This window comes from Phalangium opilio, unplaced genomic scaffold (assembly GCF_054372755.1).
Source record: "Phalangium opilio isolate 3A_F unplaced genomic scaffold, DU_Popi_V2 ptg000013l_1, whole genome shotgun sequence".
Taxonomy (NCBI): Eukaryota; Metazoa; Arthropoda; class Arachnida; order Opiliones; family Phalangiidae; genus Phalangium; species Phalangium opilio.
The window spans coordinates 15,992,567-16,010,454 of NW_028324148.1; the positions used below are offsets into that span (position 1 = coordinate 15,992,567).

A 17,888-nucleotide genomic window follows, 5' to 3' on the forward strand; every position below is an offset into this window, starting at 1 on the left:
AATTCGGACTTAATAATTAGTTAAATCTTCGAATTTAATTCATAAAAGACTTAATTATAAATAATATTTGTTTTTGTTCAAAAAAAAAAACCGTAAGAAAAAGGGAGAGGGAATTACATTGGTAAACTCGACGGAGTAGCGTAAGAAGAAGGAGCGTGGTGCTGCTGTTTCTATCTATTTTCCATGGCCTTAATCCTGGAGATGACGGAATCGTCAAATCGAATGCTGAATGTCGTCCCTTCGTGCCAATGAGCAGTCACCTTGGCTGGCTACGCGTCCCATCCCCCCAAAAGACACAATATTCACACCCAACACAATTTAATACTACAAAGACATATAGTTAGGCTTACGAATCCACATCCGACCAGAACAGCTTCGATGATGCCTGCCACGAAGGCCGCGCAGTTCAGGTTACCTAAATGACCACACAAAGAAATTGGCCCATTCCTTTAAAGGGTCCGTAAAATTGTCGGCGGACCGCTTGGACTTTAAAGAGTAACTCATGTTACAGTCCCTTGAATATAAAGAATATACCTTTGTCTTTAGGAATGGATATGAATCTGTTCACCAGAATATCTTCATCTTTGATGTAATCTTCATTCAAATACTTAATATTAAGGAACACAGTTTCACTGTAAAACCATTTCTTGTCACCCAATTTCCGGATATGTCAGAACTCCATAGGATTAACACCCGTCCGCTTATTAACGCGACACCTTTTAACTCTGTTTCTACTAGAGATACGGGGATGTCCTTTGAGTATGTTATAGCCCAATTTGTCCCCCATCCAACCATACTGTAGAATTGGGATTAAGACAAACAGGGGCCGAGTAATTAAGCAAAACGTAAACTAACAACCCCCTCCATAGGAATAGCATTAGACTATACTTTGCAGGCTCGTAACTCTGGTTCTATTAGAGATTCGGGGATGTCCTTTGAGTATGTTATAGCCCAATTTGTCCCCCATCTAACCATACTAAAACTTAGGCTACGACACACAGGGGCCGAGTAATTAAGCAAAACGTAAACAATCAAACCCCCCTCCATAGGAATAGCGTTACACTATACTTTGGAGTCTCGTAACTCTGTTTCTAGTAGAGATACGGAGATGTCCTTTGAGTATGTTATAGTCCAATTTGCCCCCCCCCGTCCAACCATATTAAAGACTCGGGGCTACAATAATCAGGACATGAGTAAATGTTCATAAACATCCTCTATACGTAGGATTAACATGGGCTTATTTACACCCTAGCCTTTTATAACTGGTTCTACTAGAGTCCTGGGTTGGGAAAATAGTACGAGATAATATAAAAGGATACAAACTCTCTCGTCATCATTGGCTCTTTCGATTTCTCCGGGCGCCTCTCGACCAAACAGCGCCTGCAAAAAACGCAAAGCAAAAACTGTTGTCATTGCCGAAACGCAATCCGAATTGTGCAATCTACATTTCTACAAATTCAAACTCAACAACTTGAAATATAAATAACAGGAAAGTTTTATTGGGAAGATGAAGAATGGTTCAATGTGGGCTTATAATTTAAATCAGGACAAAGTTTGCGTCATAAAATTGGCCAAATAACAGCAGACGATGAAGATGTAATCGGACATGGGGGTCAAAGTCGAGGGGATGGCCACTTCGCGGCTAAAAATCTTAAACTCGCGCAGTTTCTTTAAACTCTTTCGCAAATGCAACTTCATAATTTCGTCCACACCCAAGTGGTCAATTTTGGGCAGAAGCTCATCGGGGACACTTAGAAACGCGGGGACGGAGAGGGACACGTTGCGAGCGTCCAACTCCGCCTTCAGATTGTTAAAAGTATGTCCCGATAGAATCAAATCGCCTTCGTCCAAAGCGTCCAAAATTCCCGATTCGAGGACCAAACCCTCCAGGGTAGTCCGGTCACCGCGGAAGACACTGCTGTAGCGGACAACGCGACCGACGGGGGACACGCCCACCACCGCTTTCAAAAGCACCTTGGGCTTAACAGGGACACCAGGGTCTACTTCGTCTTCCACTAAAAACTCGACGCAATCCACCAGGACGCGAAGGTGAGGGTACGTTTCCAAGATAATCTTCGGCGTGGTGCGGTCCACTTCCGCCCGACTGGGCCACATCGGAAGATACGTCAGTTTCCGGGCTAAGAAGGGAATCCACGTTTTAAGGACCTTGGTGACGTAGGCGTCGTAAACCCCGAATAAATCGCCCAGGACTTTTTCGTTCGGGTTCAGTCGTAGTCGCGTTAGGACCATCATCAACTCCTCGATCCTCAGTAGCTTCTTAAACTCGAGGTCACCATCCCGGTTGGCTTCCAGGGCCTCGTCCGTTTCGTCCGTTAACATTTCGTAAAAGGTCATCAAGTGCTTGAAGGATTCGAAGCCGGTGTAGTAATTTATGTCGGTCGCTCGGTAGAACCGCAAGTTCGAAGGTCCATTCTCGTACTCCATCTTAAAAGTGGATTCGTCGTTCGTGTCCTCGTCATCGCCATCCGTGGACAACTGGGGGTCATCAGTGTCCGAAGAAACACTACTCGAGGACTCGTCACTGCTGCTGCGACAAACTTTAAGGTCCGTTTTCGATTTTTCCGTCGTCTCAAAATGCGCAACGGAATTTGACTCATTTTCGCTTTTCACGTAAATCCGATTGATTTTGGCAATTGCGGTTGCATGTGCTGGTTTAGTTTGCAAGCAACGATATTTCTCGGGGGGTACGTTGTCGCCCTCCTGGACCTCAACACTGTCCTTGATTGTAGGTACGCGTTTCCTGGGTTCGCGTATTATTTTGACCAGGGGCGTGTCCGAAGTCTTATCCTGACGAACGTACGTCGTTAGGACTTCGTCTCGCGTCGCCAAGGCTAAGCTTTTGCCAGGGGAGTTAAGCCTTGGCCGAGGTTCTATCGTTATCCGCGTGGCGCGTTGGCGACGCTGCATTCTTTGTTGCGACGACGATGGTACCTGCAGTTCCGGTTCCGCGTTCAAAGTACTACTGGGTTCAAGCGTACTGGGTCCGGACTTGAAAATCCCGCTAAGACTTGGCCTGCGCACGGTTTGGTTTTGGGGCAAATGTCCTTGGTTTTCGTTGAGGGTTTTTTGCATCAGGGAGAATTCGTCGCATTGAGCTTGGTATTCGTCTTGGAAGTTGGCTTGCAAACAAGAGAACGCTTCGGGGGCTTCTTTGTCCTCATCTGGATGGTGGTGGTGATTATTCGTTGTCGAGTTTTCTTCGTGATATTCGCATTGCAAGAACTGATTGACGTCTTCGATGTCGTCTTCTTCGTCGGCTTCCGTTCTTTCCACGTTGATGGCCCCTTCCACCCTCGGGTTCTCGTCCAAGGTGCATTGAAGGTAGTCGTTGATATCGAAATTTTCCTCCAGACTTTCATCAATGGACTCCTGCTGGTTTTTACGGACTTCCTGCTTTGCCTTATGATCATCCGATGCTTGGTTCCCGACTGTTCTACTTGTTCCTTTTCTATCAACCTTAGCAACTGATCCAGAAGCGCGTTGTCCTTTCTGGTCAACCTTAGCAACTGATCCAGATGCGGCTTGTCCTTTGTGGTCAACCTTAAGACCGGATCCAGATGCGACTTGTCCCTTCTGGTCAACCTTGGCAACTGATCCAGATGCGGGTTGTCCTTTCCGGTCAACCTTAGGACCGGATCCAGATGCGACTTGTCCCTTCTGGTCAACCTTGGCAACTGATCCAGATGCCACTTGTCCCTTCTGGTCAACCTTGGCAACTGATCCAGATGCGACTTGTCCCTTCTTGTCAACCTTGACAACTGATCCAGATGAGGCTTGTCCTTTCTGGTCATCCTTAAGAACTGATCCAGATGAGGCTTGTCCTTTCTGGTCATCCTTAAGAACTGATCCAGACGCGGTGGCTCTTCCTTTAGCGTTAATCACGGGAATGTACGCCGCGGCAGTAGTTCCATTACCACCATCAACCTTTGTAACGGAGAACCCAGATGACGCGTCAACGACGTCCGTCCCCAAGGAGGAACGACTATCCTTATCGGGACGCGTCAATGAATCTTTGTCATTCTTGAGGCGAGAGTAGGTCTTGAGGGGGGCGTAATTGCGCACGGGAACGTTGATCAGTTTGTCCAGTAGGTCCTCCTTAGAGTCCTCGTCATCCTCACCCTCGAGGGGATCGCTACTACCATTATTATCATTGGAAGCCGAATCGTGTCCCTGAGTGACGTCAACAGGCAACGTTGGTGGTGGGGGTTGGGAAGAATTCTCATTGGGTTGCGGGGTTCTCTTTTCCAAGAGACTGTTGATCAACTCGCGACTGTCGGAGTCGTACTTGAGCACGGGTTGGGTGTACTTGACGGGCCATTTGAATTTAGTGGGAATGGCCTTGCGTTTCAGTTTGCTCGTGTATGATTGGCGATTGCCGGCGAAGGCCTCGTTCTCGAAATGAAGCGAACAAACGTGAGGGGATTTGGCGTTGGGGAAGAACTCGAAATTGGTTCCGCGCATGTTCGTTAACCAGATTTTTCTCAAGACTTCGTTTGTGGGTAATGGGAAGTACTTGACGTTCATCTCTTTGGGTTTTTTGCATCTGTAGCTGACACATCCGGGGACGCAACAACAAAAACCCATTTTGCCGCAAACCTTTGCTTTTCTTTTATCAAAACTGTAAAGAAAGAAAGGCAAATATTCACTCACAAATCAATACACTCGGTCTCTCTCAGTTATTTGCTCATAATTCCTCAATTAACTTTCATTTTAATGATTAATAATTAACAATTAACAATTAACGTTTCGTAGTGTATGGATTTGAATAGTCGCCTTTCTTTCTTTCTAAGCAAGGCTTCTACGCTAAGAACTCCTTTAAGCGGCGGCAAACGCGTTGGATTTTAAGTTAACGCGGCGCCAAAATACGTCTATTTTTCGTCTATTTTACAGTAAAGACACCGTTCGACCCCCAAGCTCAATTTACCCACAACCCACTCGATCACGCTTTGGCTACACGCGCTATTCCTTCCGGTTCCTTGGAATATTGACTGGTATTTGTCAAAGAATTCACCCTCGGTTAGATTGCGAGTTTGGGTATTAATTTGATGGACGGCTGTATCGAAGCCGATCTGTTGGAAAGTCTTCAGTTGGGTGTAATGCTTTTCCTATGGAGGGGGCTATGTTTCTTTACGTTTTGCTTAAGTACTCGGTCCCTGTTTGTCGTAGCCCCAAGTTTTTAGTATGGTTAGATGGGGGGCAAATTGGGCTATAACATACTCAAAGGACATCCCCGTATCTCTAATAGAACCAGAGTTATGAGCCTACAAAGTTTAGTGTAATGCTACTCCTACAGAGAGGGCTATGTTTGTGAACGTTTTGCATAATTACTCGGCCCCAAAGAACTATTTCTTTTTTTTTAAACTTTGCACGATCATTTAAAACCCTACAATAAGTCTCTTCCTAAAATTTCAAGAGATTCGAACCAATGAAACCGTAGAAAACACGTTTAAACCGTTTGCACCGCTGCCTACGTTAATCAAGGCCCGTGCGCGGCGCACATTTTTATTTTTCGTTTAGCAATTTGAGTTGCCGAATTCTCTCACCCGAGAGCGCTATTAGGCGAACTTAAGGAATTTGAAATGTTCGTTTTCGCGCCTTGGTAGAGCGGCGGCGGCGGCAAATATCGGCTTCGCTAATTAATGCCTAAGCTATAATTTTAAATTCAAATATGATAATTGATTTTAAAAAATTCTAGGCTAAAAAAGATTTCCAAATTGCAATTTTTACGCTTAGTTTCTTTCATTAAAATGATTTTCTTTCATCATTTAAAAATTCAATTCGCCTGGTTTCTAAGCATTTATATATTTATGGATGACCCCCCTTATCATTACCAAATTAATAGACGTTCCCTTATTTCGCTTCGGCTCGCAACGCCATCTCGCGGTAAAAGAGAGAAAAGTCGCGTTTCTTAAAAATCGCCCCCTATTGAAATTAACTCCGATGGGCACAGGCCTTGATTAACGTAGGGAGCGCTTTCAAGACCAAGTCCCAAGTTATTTATGACTGATTTCCGTTTTAATTTTTTTACAAAAAAACTACAAAAGATTAACTTTTGAAACTTTACACAGAAATAACAACCCTTATTCTACATGTCTCCTCAAAATTTCAAGAAATTTGAATCACTAGTTTCAAATTAAGGGCCAAAAAAACTGTGTTCCTCCCATCCCATAGACTCGCCTTGTTTAATTTTTGGGTTAAATAAAATGTGTGATACGCCGCGTTTTGAAGCAGATTGGAAGGCCAAAGCGTGATCGAGTTTGCTGTTATTTATCAAAGACGACTCTTTTAATTTTTGGGTTTTTTTTAAACTACTGTAAGATACGCGGTGTTTGAGGCGGATTGGACCACCCAAAGCGTGATAGAGTTGGCTGTTATTTATCAAAGCTGACTCTTTTGGGGTTTTTTTTAAATGTACTGATACAAGTTTTGAGGCCGATTGGACGGCCAAAGCGCGATCGAGTTGGCTGTTATAGATCAAAGATGACCCTTTTAATTTTTGGGTTTTTTAAAATGTAGGATACAAGTTTTGAGGCCGATTGGAAGGCCAAAGCGCGATCGAGTTGGCTGTTATAGATCAAAGATGACCCTTTTAATTTTTGGATTTTTAAATGTGCTGAGACGCATTTTGAGGCGGATTGAAAGGCCAAACGTGATCGAGTTGGCCGTTATTTATCAAAGACCACTATTTTAATGTTTGGGTTTTTATTTTAAATGTACGAGACACCTTTTGAGGCCGATTGGACGGCCCAAAGCGTGATCGAGTTGGCTGTTATTTATCAAAGACTGGACTCTTAATTTTTGGGATTTTAAAATGTATGAGACGCGTTTTGAGGCGGATTGGAGGGCCGAAGCGTGATCGAGTTGGCCGTTATTTAGCAAAGATTGGAGAAAATAAATAAGAACTTCCTACCTTCCAAAGTGTTATTTTGACGAAGAGAAGAATTTGAAATATTTTGGTTTCCCTTTTACTGCTTCGTTCCCGGAACACCAAGACGTCGGTTATTCGTTCCCCCACGTGATATCCCAACGTTGACAACCTTTCAATGACAAATAATGAATTTCACTTACATTAGAAACCCTTAATCAACACAACACACATCCCCTAACACTAACGCTAACATTGGTAGTAAGATTATAAATAAAAACTTACTTCTTTTGTAACTCCGGGACAGAATTGACACGATTTTGACAATATTGAACCAATTCGGAGAAGACCAAAGCGAAAGCGCTGACATGAACCTTCAAAAATCGAATAAATACATTTTAATCTCGATTTTCTCCGTCAAATCCCATTGGGGTGTATTGATTTTAATGGCCAAGGCTTAACGAATAAAATCTCTAAAACCCAAAATAAACTCGATTCCTTCAGTGAAATAACTAAATTTGGGTTCTAATTTATAATTTAAATAATTAATTTTAATTGCGCTTACCTCCGATTTCCCTTTGCTGAGCGGTTTTTCCAAAATACTATTTCTTAGCCTGTTGGCGGCCATGCTATATCAAGTCAAAATATTTACTACTGGCGTTACTTTTAAGACAAACAACTTAAGTGACCATAGACGAAAGAACAGAGGATGGACTCGAAACTTTCACGGCCAACTCGATCGCGCGCAGCGTCGAATTATCGGCGGGAAATTTAAAATTATTGTTAACACGTGGTTTCAAGGAAGGAAGTAGGAATTTTGTCCAATATCTTATGTTCTAAGGATCCAAATGCCATAAAACGTTACTGAAAGGTGCGTACCGTGCGTTTCAACGTATTCTTGTATACTAAAAAAGGTTTGACCAATTTAGAGAGTGGATAGTTTTATAATTTAAATAGTTTTCGAAGTCTATTTCGCAACGTTTTGGAACGGGTACGTGTACATGGGAGGCGTGTCTAGGATGTGTCACGTGACGTGTGTGAAATCTTAAACAACAAACCCTACAAACAAAGTGTGATTTACTTCTAGTCTTATCTGTGTGTAGAATTATTTCGCTATGGATTTGACTAGGCAAATAAATCAAACAACAGATTGACTTTCTTGGGTGTTTGTGTTGAATGTCAGTTCAGTTTTGTTTATCATTTGGTTTCTATAGAGACAAGCTTGGCCCCTCGTACCTAATCGTTTTCTTATAAGGAGGGGGGAGAAGGGGGAGGGTCCTTTCCTTGGAAATATTCAATCGATGATCGCTTATTGGATAATACACGCTCTGTCTAGGAGCAACAGTTGGACCCCCGTCGTGCGCAACCGGCGTCATGTTCAGATTAGCTAGCATATGATGTCTTACGAAAATTAATCACAATCCAAAGAAGAAATTGAAGAACTCAAATTAAATCCTTGAGCTCGAAGTGTCTAGGATGAAACGCGGTTTGGTGCATTGCCATCGGAGTTGGAAACCAAGTACTTTTACTCCTTGAGGTAGGATTTCTCTAGCTACGCGTACTTTCAAAGAAACTTTTGCCGCTTGTAATACACCTTTTAAAGATATATTGATAATCTAGGGGGCGTGGTTTCGAAATAGGTCATCCCCTATCTTAGGCCTAGATACCTCGTAGAGTCGTAGTTATTAAGTCCATAACGCAGCGGGTTGAATGACCCGAGTTCAATAAATTTTTTTGTTGTAAAATTACTCATTTCTGGGCATTTTATCAAAAGATAAAACGATCAATCACAATAATTAATGTCCCATTCTTAAAGGAATACTATGAGCCCGCGGAACTAGCTCCCATGTTAAATATCGAGCTTTTGTTTTAATTTCTTTTATACTCGGCCCCTGTTTACTCGATCCCCACGTTTTAAGTATGGTTAGACGGGGGACAAATTGGACTATGACATACTCAAAGGACATCCCCCTATCTCTAGTAGAACCAGAGTTACAAGCCTAAAAGTTTAGTGTGAAAAATCATAAATAAAATAATAAGAATAAGTGAGACGATACCATTAGATGACGAACATTTTCCTTAATATCTCGGCCCCTGTTTGTCGTAGCCCTAAGTTTTTGGTATGGTTAGATGGGGGGCAAATAGGACTATGACATACTCGAAGGCCATGCCCGTATCTCCAATAGAACCAGAGTTATGAGCCTGCGAAGTGATCGTCTTTTCAACAAAAGAAGGAATTAGGACATTTCCGTAGACCTTTATCTTTCACGTTTAATTAGTTTCTTTATTAAAACGTAGGTAGCAATGGCCACACCCTTTTTATGTAGCACCTAAATTTAATTAGACGAAAAAGTAAGCGTATGTCCCATTGACATCGAGACGTGCTTTTGATTTTTCACTCATCCAACTAAAAAGGACGCGATACAAAGAGACGAGTGGGCGTGGGCTAAACCCCCTGTTTAAAAGCTCTCTCTCTCCCGTACACTCCGTAAAGGGAGGGTACGACATAAGCTGATAAGATATGTTGGCCATCCATAAGTTTGTAATGTCTGGTTACAAACTGGAGCTTGTAATGAAGTGAGTGAGGTATAGGTCATAGATTCAGGGTAAAGCGAGGGACGCCTGGTGAGTGGGGCGCTGCTGTCAAAGGGGCGCTTAGTAATGCAGACTAAATAGGAACTAGATGGAACTTGGTCCTGCAAATTTTACTGCAGAGTGTAGAACTTCAATTGACTCGCTTCCGTCGTTCTCCCTCGAGCATTATGAAGTATAGGTAGTGTCATACTTATGGAAGAAACACATCTTATAAACTTATGGTGGATGGTTTCACGCGCACTTTAAATAATAGTGTTTTTTTTTTGTTGCAAAATTGAAATGAATAAGTGAAAAGTGAGGTATAGTCTTAAAAGTTAACATATCGACAACAACAACATCTAGATAAATTCAATCGATATTTAAGGATTACCAGCCAATTGGGCGTAACTACATTAACTCTCACGCGGTCCCTACTAACTTACAACGGTACCCCCACCTACGTAATAATGGAGGAATGAAGATTAAAGACCACGTTCTTATAACAGCTGGCTAGCTAGGGGTTGGCCTTCTCTGTCCCAACCTCGAGAGGAACTCAACCAAACACGCAACTTCCAATGAACCCTCATTTTCCAAAGGTCAACCAACACCCACGATGCAGTTTGCTCAAATTGGGAAATGAACGACCAACTATGTCTTAATTCGCGGCGTAAAGAACAATCGTGGAAAACTAACGACTCTCAATATATTGATAACATCATAAGTTTATAAGTGATATGTTCCTTCCATAAGTATGACACTACCTATAATTCGAAATGCTAGAGGAGACTTTCATCTCGAGATAGTTCAAGCGAGAATTGAAGTCCTAAGTACACTCGGTGTTGGTTAATTTAGCAGGACTTCAATCTAGGCACTCCCATTTAGTCTGCATTACTAAGCCCCCTTTGACCACAGCGCCCCACTCACCCAGGCCTCCCTCGCTTTACCCTGAATCTATGACCTACCTCACTCGCTTCGTGACAAGCTCCAGTTTGTAACCAGAGATTAACAAACTTATGGGGAGCATATCTCACGAACTTATGATAAGGTTTCAGCCCCGAATGACATACGGACTTTTTGCTTTGACGATAGCGTGGAGCTCGATGCCAGCAGCCAGCTTACAGTGTTAGTTAGGCAGACGTACGGTTGTAATGGGCTCTCCTAAAGGCGTATGTCGTAAGTAAAAGCTTGTAGTAGCAGGCGGCGCGAGCCGACAGCGTGTTTTCGGACAGAGGTGGCTCGCGTGCGAGCGCCAAAGCCGAACGGTCGAAAAGTAGAGCGTTGCCAAAGCAACAGGAGTCCAAACATTTAAATCCCTTCAAAGCAGCGGCGGCGGGGGTCAGTCCCCGAAACTTGGCGATCATTACGAAACACGTCGTTACAGGCGACATATAGCAGAAAGGAGAGAAATTCCTAGCGTGGGAAAATTGCAGAAAAACAGGGAGATAGAACATGAGACGTCACACGGCTTGAAAACACCTCTGAAATGTTCTAAATACCTACCTAATTACGGATACTTCATCGCGAACAACTTTAAATTGGTGGTGAGTTTTATGGACACTTAAGTGACATTTGATAAGTTGGTGCGTGTATGGCCGTTTTTCGGCTTTAACCTGCCTCATACGACTTGATAATAATATAAACTAGTCAAGGCGAAATTTGCTTAGAAAAAAGACCCGCTGGTATTTTCGTGATTTGGTAGAATGGAATATTACTTAATCGCGTAATTCCAGGAATCACGTGACATTCTCGAGAGAAAGTCGACCAAACTTAATTTCCCCTTAGTTCTACGAGCTTGACAAAATCAGCTTAAATTTGAAGAGGCTTTATTGTCAAATTTAACACGATTTAACGGCGTACCATCTTGACTAACTTGGCGAAACACTTGTTGAGGATAGGTGTGTGTGTGTGTGTTTAATGATCGACCCAACCTGTAACTAGATTAGCTAGCGCTGACGTAGCTGCACTGTCCCGTTCATTTCAAGGACAAGTTTAACGAAGCGGACACCGTGTTTCACAAATCCCACTTCGTTTAAGCGCGCTATGTAAAGACTAGTCTTACCACCTGGCACGGTATTCTTGCAGATATATATAATAAGCGAAAAGCGCATTGGGAGTTGCAAAATGCCTCGACCAATGTCGGCGCAAACCCGCAACGAATCCGTCATGAAAGAGAACGCCGCCAGACAAGCCAAACAAACCAAGGACCCCGTCGAAAAGATACGCCTTTTGTGCCTCGGAAGAGGATCCACTGGAATCATGGGATTGGGAAGGTAACACCTTACCTTCTTCAAACGTATATACATATAAAACCAAAAAGTACACAGCTCGCGCCCCGTGTAATACGAACTCCTTCATCCCCCCACCAGAATAGTGTCGACCCCCTTCCCGACAGCGGCACAGGGAACATGCCGTCCCGTCAATAGGCTTATAAAGCAGCAAATGCAATATCTAGCACAAAAAAATTAACATTTGAATAGCCTTATCACGTACTGCTTTCTATAGACTTATGACGTCAAGAAGCTCTTCCCTGATTGGTTACTTTGGTTCATTTTGAGGAGGGTATAGTTTGCTTATTTCAATTTACGCGTCGTCAACAGTTAACCAAAGGCATCTAAGGAATTGGTACTACTTTCTATTATGAACCTATGACGTCAATAAGCTGCTCTTCCCTGATTGGTTAGTCAGTGTAGGGGGTTAAATTAGAGGAGGTATAGTTTGCTTATTTCAGTTTACGCGTCATCTACAGCCAAAGGCAGCTAGGGGAAGTGTACTTTTTGTGTTTATGTCTATAGGCTTTTGGTAATTCCTTAAGAAAAAAACCCCTATGACGGCGTCGAGTCCTGAATTGCAAATTAGGCCGAGGCTAATTACTAATGAAATGATTATTCTTTGTCAGATTGTTCCGTATCATGGACGACAATGGGAGCGGGGATTTGACCTTGGACGAATTTAAAAAAGGAATGCACGACATCGGCATGGAAGAGACCGACGAGGAAATCGACGAAATATTCAAAATATTCGACGCCGACGGATCCGGGGCCATCAAATACGACGAGTTCCTCAGATCCATAAGAGTAAGTCACCAAGACCGAGAACCCAGTCACCAAGTACAATTATGGTGGACTTATGTTTGCCTTGTGGGTTTTTCTTCAGCCTAAAATGTCCCAGAATCGAATCAATCTGATCGAGCAGGCCTTCGCCAAACTGGACAAAACGGGAGACGGGACGGTGACCTTGGAGGACTTGACCAGCTCCTTCAGCGTCAGGAATCACCCCGATTACTTGAACGGAGTCCTGACCGAGAAACAATTACTCAACAAGTTCTTGTCCAAGTTCGAATCCGGAGGAGTCACCGACGGAATCGTAAGAAATGTTTTTATAGCTTATCAGAAGTATATAATAGTTCTCTTCTTCGAGAGAAGTGTACCAAGCACAAAGCGGGACGGGTTAATTGTAACGTAAATAGTTCCCCATCATCATCATTACTCTATTAACTCTGCTTAAATATTTGCCAAGGCGCATGCGCTGTGCATGGATTTTTGTCCCGCACGTCAAGACAATCAAGGTTTATGGGTTGATTGCTGAGGATTTAGCAAATCAGTTATAGTTAGTTCACCCAATCACGGTGCATGCGAAGCTACCCATCTGAAGTTTGATAAGCGGGAGAGCAAACAAAAGGGGGGGGGGGGTTGAGCCAGGGGAAGAATCGTGTTAAGAAGATACAGAGTGTCATCCTTCTTCTATTATCCCCTTCTGAGCTTGGATAGGTCGGCCCCATCTTCGAATTAATATTTACACTAATGATTAATCTCTCGCAATTACTTTTAATTCGGACAGTTAACTAAAGAGGAATTTATGGATTACTACGCGGGGGTCAGCGCCTCCATTGACCAAGACGGATACTTCGACCTGATGATGAGGACGGCTTGGAAACTCTGAGCCACGCCCCGACCCTTGCCCCCCCCCCTCTTCAAACATTTCTCAAATTATTTAAACCGAATCAAAATATATATTTCATCACTTCGATATTCAAACAACAAACAAATAAAGTATATATTTCTGTGGGCATTTCCCCCCTAACCCCCCAACACCTCAATAAACTTACCTAAAACTCATTGTTTTGGTGTAAACTATTTGTCAACAATAATTAACGAGTTAATTAAGCTACATTGTAAACATCTCTCAACACACACACACTCGTTTCTTCAAAAAGCAAAAATGAATAAACATTTCGAAATAAAATTGACTCTCTCAAAACATTACAACAAGTACTACGAGCTCTGGTTGACGTAGACTACCAAGTAACGGGGGGGGGGGTACCATCATAATAACGTGCTATCATTGGATAGTCAATCTCAATGCGAAATTATGGCGAGATATTTCATATAGAGTTCAAAATAAAGTAGACTCAACTGAAGCCTGACAAGCAACTCAAACACTACGGAGGAGCATAAGTTTATAAGTGATATGTTCCTTTCATAAGTATGACACTACCTATTCAAGTTCGTTATGCTACTGAGAGACTTCCACAGCTCGAGCTAGTTCCAGAAAGACAAGTGAGAATTGACTCACTAAAGTCGGTTAAGGTTGCAGTTTATCAATCCCTATTTAGTCTGTACTAAGCCTTTGACAGCGCCACCCCAGGCCTCCCTCCCTTTACCCTGAACAGGCTGGGAAATAAGGATATTTTTTAAACTAGTCCTTGGGACCAGTGACCCCTCTAGTCCCCGAAATAATTAACTGGTCTCCGGAGTGGTCCCAGCCTTTGTTCTCCAATAGATTTGCAATTAATAAACTGGTCCCGAGGACCAGTAACCCCCACTTTTTGATTTAAAAAACTAGTCCAAGCAATTAATAAACTGGTTTTGGACCAGAGGAAGTGTGCTATTTCCCAGCCTGACCCTGAACCTCACTCACTTCAAAATTACAAGCTCCAGTTTCTAAGTTACCAGTGACAAACTTATGGAACATGAACATATCTTAGGAACTTATGGTAGGACCTAGTGTACTTATTTTGAAGTTGGCGCCAGAATATTTGATTATTCGGTTATGAACTGAACTAAACAGAAAGACTGAAAAAACTGTACATTTTCTACGAGAAGAAATAACCTTTAGTTATTGAGTAGGCTGTAGGCGCCGGCGATAAGTAAGTAACATTTGAGAAGATAACCGGCAAATCGCACTCTTTCGCTGATAACGTGACAATTTCCCGCATCATGGTTAAAGTAAGTGTTTAAAGGCTTTATTCGCGCAATTGCTTAATTAAATTCTAATTTTAATTAACCGTATAAATAAAATAACTAGACCTTATCGGTTTTAAAATTAATTTGCAATGACAGTACCATAAGTAAATAAGATATGTTCAATAAGTGTGCCACTGCTACGAATCCCTTTTTAGATCGGCATTCTCGGGGGTTCGGGGTTGGACGATCCTGACGTCCTTCAAGATAAACGGGAAAAACGCGTCACCACGCCCTACGGCAACGTACGTTGGTCAATTTTATCATAGCCCACTCGATCCGCGCTGAGCAGCTTGCGTCGTGATGCGCGTAATCGTGTGGGCTATGATTTTATCCACCAAGTCCTAAAGCATAGCCCACTCGATCACGCTTTGACGCGCTGCTAATTTCCGTTTCAGCCAAGCGACGTTTTAATCGAAGGGAATATCGGGGGAGTTCCTTGCGTTCTATTGGCCAGGTAACCCCCCCCCCCCACCAACCACTCTTTGCAATCTTTAAAGGAACCCTCGGGTTGAAATTGACGTCTACAAAGTTGCAAATCCACCTTATTCCCTATCACCGGAAGTTAGGCTTAACTCGGGGCTGGAGGGGAGTAACGGGGAAAGAAATTCGTCTGTCGTCTACTACAGTACAGATTTTTGGCCTTTGTAGCAGACGATAAACGAATTCCCCCCTCCCTGGGGAATAACGGGAAGAAATTCGTCTGTCGTCTGCTACAGTACAGATTTTTGGCCTTTGTAGCAGACGATAAACGAATTCCCCCCTCCCTGGGGAATAACGGGAAGAAATTCGTCTGTCGTCTGCTACAGTACAGATTTTTGGCCTTTGTAGCAGACGATAAACGAATTCCCCCCTCCCTGGGGAATAACGGGAAGAAATTCGTCTGTCGTCTGCTACAGCTAGTACATATTTTTGGCCTTTGTAGCAGACGACAGACGAATTTCACCTCCACGAATCCCGCGATAAGCCTAACTTCCGGTGGCGAAAGGGACCATAAGGTGGATTAAGGCCTACTTAACTTTAGACACGGTCGCAAGCACGACTTGATGCCGACTAACGTGAACTACCGCGCTAACATTTGGGCCTTGAAAGAAGCGGGTTGCACGCACTTGGTCGTAACGACCGCTTGCGGTTCCCTCAAAGAAGATAAACATCCGGGCGACTTGGTTTTCATCGACCAGTTTATCGATAGGTAATCCGTCCACCCACGTGACCCGAAGTTACCCGATACCAAGGCTTAACGCGCCGGTTTTTTGACTAACAAACGCGTCGTCTGCTTCATAATTTCAACCAGGTATGACCCTAATTTCCTAACTGTGGGACGCCTCAGGTCCAGTGGGAGGCTAGAAATGGGGGGAGGAATACTCGGGAAAATGGCGGACGGTCTACTTTTAACTAACAAACGCGTCGTCTGCTTCATAGTTTCAACTCTGAAGCGGACCAGGTATGACCCTAACTGTGGAACGCCTCAGGTCCAGAGGGATGCTAGAAATGGGGGGAGGAATATTCGGAAAAATGGCGGACGGTCTACGTCAGACGAAAGAGGAAGACCGTCCGCCATTTATAGCGGGCCGATTTCGCATCCAAAACCCATCATCCTTAAGCAGACGACGCGTCATTACGAGCCGTATTTGCGCGCTTTAAGCCTTGGTGTATTAGTAAGACCAGTTTAATAGGGATCTATAATTTGTTTTTCGAAAGGACTACAAAGCGAGCGAGCACTTTCTTCGACGGGAGTCCCAATTCGCCCAAGGGCGTTTGTCATATCCCAATGCACACGCCTTTTTGCTCAAAAACTAGGAAGGTACGCCCACCAATATCTCTGGCCATCGCGGCATTGGTGACGTGGATTTTGGGGGTGACGAGGATTTGGGTTTCATTTAGATTTTGACGGACGTGGCCAAGGAGCTGGGCTATCCCTTTCACGAATCGGGCACCATGTTGACCATCGAGGGACCCAGGTTTTCCACCAAAGCCGAGAGTCACCTCTTCCGATCCTGGGGAGCCGACCTCATTAATATGACAACGGTACCAGAGGTAATGCGTCACCAATTATTCCCGATGCGGGCGCCAAGGCTTAACGCGCAGTTATCAAAATTACGCGTCGTCCGCTTCAGAATAGCCGAAAAGATTGAAACAGTTCGACTCGGAAGCAGACGACGCGTCATTTTGACCTAGATTCGTCAGTTAAAACGACCTAACGTTATGATAGTGCGTGGGCCAAGGCTTAACGCGCGATCGAAATTACGCGTCGTCCGCTTCAGAATAGCCGAAAAGAATGAAACAGTTCAACTTGGAAGCAGACGACGCGTCATTTTGACCTAGATTTGTCCCTTAAAACGACCTAACGTTACGATAGTGCGTGGGCCAAGGCTTAACGCGCACTCGACCTCCTAATGTTACGATAAAACCCTTAGGTTGTACTAGCTAAGGAAGCGGGTCTTTGTTACGCGGCAATTGCCTTAACAACCGACTACGATTGCTGGCATGAAAGTGAAGAAGCAGTTAAGTTTAATTATATTTAATTAATTAGAAATATTAAAGTTAATTATTTAGGTCAGCACTCTTAAAGTTTTGGAATGCATGAAGAATAACAGCCATAAGGCGACGGAAGTCATCAAGAAAGCCATTCCCTTAATCGCCGCCGCTGATTGGACCGAAACTATACAAGCCAATAAGGATGAAGTCAAAAATTCAACCATGTTATAGAACCGCCCCTCGTCCCGCCCCCTGAAATCATTTGGTACAGCAGTCGGAGACCAATGTTCCTTACAAACCAAAAAAGTTAAATTCCTAATTATTATTTTAATTACGATTTCAAATTATTAATCATTCCCATTCATTTGTTAAACTTTGTAATTTTCTAAAATGTTTCCTGAATAATAAAAATCAATTTCGAAAGACCATAATAATTCTGTGTTCATTAATGAAACATAGGCCTAGAATCTCTAAGATCTATTTGACTCACGTTGAACTTCATTTAGGCCTAATTACCCAAGTTTAGTAATAATTTGAATAAGAATTATAATTATAAAGCCTATTAGATTGCCAAGGCTTAGTACTAAAAGGCTGGGACACCAAGGCTTAGGACAAACGTTTGAAACGCCTTCTGTTCATCACATTTATACCAATTTTATGGTCTATTTTTTATCTCACAACTAAGAAATATAATTCTACTTACCTTAAAC

General features: G+C 43.2%; 3 protein-coding genes across 5 annotated transcripts; 2 read left to right on the plus strand and 1 right to left on the minus strand.

Moving 5' to 3' along the window:
* Window positions 1-13: 13 nt before the first annotated feature.
* On the minus strand, window positions 14-7,604 carry LOC149709595 (trafficking protein particle complex subunit 5-like). Of its 2 annotated transcripts, XM_089864983.1 has the most exons (7): window positions 7,452-7,604; window positions 7,172-7,260; window positions 6,932-7,058; window positions 1,320-1,380; window positions 535-594; window positions 351-415; window positions 14-269 (listed from the first exon to the last, which is right to left on the minus strand). In XM_089864983.1, the coding sequence occupies exons 1-7, from the start codon at window positions 7,512-7,514 to the stop codon at window positions 171-173; spliced, it is 564 nt and encodes a 187-aa protein (XP_089721109.1). In that variant the 5' UTR covers window positions 7,515-7,604; the 3' UTR covers window positions 14-170. The 2 variants fall into 2 exon arrangements, with proteins under 2 accessions (XP_089721109.1, XP_089721108.1); XM_089864982.1 differs by lacking the exons at window positions 14-269; window positions 351-415; window positions 535-594; ... (1 more) ...; window positions 7,172-7,260; window positions 7,452-7,604 and adding an exon at window positions 1,472-4,639.
* A 3,003-nt stretch (window positions 7,605-10,607) lies between these two features.
* Window positions 10,608-13,711, plus strand: LOC149709596 (calcyphosin-like protein). 2 transcript variants are annotated; one of them, XM_089864986.1, is made up of 5 exons: window positions 10,609-11,001; window positions 11,543-11,730; window positions 12,357-12,534; window positions 12,614-12,823; window positions 13,298-13,711. In XM_089864986.1, the coding sequence occupies exons 2-5, from the start codon at window positions 11,582-11,584 to the stop codon at window positions 13,397-13,399; spliced, it is 639 nt and encodes a 212-aa protein (XP_089721112.1). In that variant the 5' UTR covers window positions 10,609-11,001; window positions 11,543-11,581; the 3' UTR covers window positions 13,400-13,711. The 2 variants fall into 2 exon arrangements, with proteins under 2 accessions (XP_089721113.1, XP_089721112.1); XM_089864987.1 differs by having other exon boundaries at window positions 10,608-11,730.
* Window positions 13,712-14,432: 721 nt separating this feature from the next.
* Mtap (Methylthioadenosine phosphorylase) lies at window positions 14,433-17,612 on the plus strand. Its single transcript, XM_089864985.1, has 8 exons — window positions 14,433-14,685; window positions 14,859-14,945; window positions 15,099-15,157; window positions 15,725-15,892; window positions 16,402-16,504; window positions 16,585-16,737; window positions 17,118-17,204; window positions 17,257-17,612. Exons 1-8 carry the CDS (start codon window positions 14,677-14,679, stop codon window positions 17,407-17,409), a joined length of 819 nt encoding a protein of 272 aa, XP_089721111.1. The 5' UTR covers window positions 14,433-14,676; the 3' UTR covers window positions 17,410-17,612.
* Window positions 17,613-17,888: the final 276 nt, after the last annotated feature.

What these genes read in the sequence shown, in the direction of transcription:
- LOC149709595 (XM_089864982.1), bottom strand. Translation starts at nt 4,605, where the DNA reads ATGGGTTTTTGTTGTTGCGTCCCCGGATGTGTCAGCTACAGATGCAAA.
- LOC149709596 (XM_089864987.1), top strand. Translation starts at nt 11,582, where the DNA reads ATGCCTCGACCAATGTCGGCGCAAACCCGCAACGAATCCGTCATGAAA. An exon ending in GGAATCATGGGATTGGGAAG is followed by an intron (nt 11,731 to 12,356) that starts GTAACACCTTAC and finishes ATTCTTTGTCAG; the next exon opens with ATTGTTCCGTATCATGGACG. An exon ending in AGTTCCTCAGATCCATAAGA is followed by an intron (nt 12,535 to 12,613) that starts GTAAGTCACCAA and finishes GTTTTTCTTCAG; the next exon opens with CCTAAAATGTCCCAGAATCG.
- Mtap (XM_089864985.1), top strand. An exon ending in CCTTGCGTTCTATTGGCCAG is followed by an intron (nt 15,158 to 15,724) that starts GTAACCCCCCCC and finishes ACTTAACTTTAG; the next exon opens with ACACGGTCGCAAGCACGACT. An exon ending in ATATGACAACGGTACCAGAG is followed by an intron (nt 16,738 to 17,117) that starts GTAATGCGTCAC and finishes TAAAACCCTTAG; the next exon opens with GTTGTACTAGCTAAGGAAGC.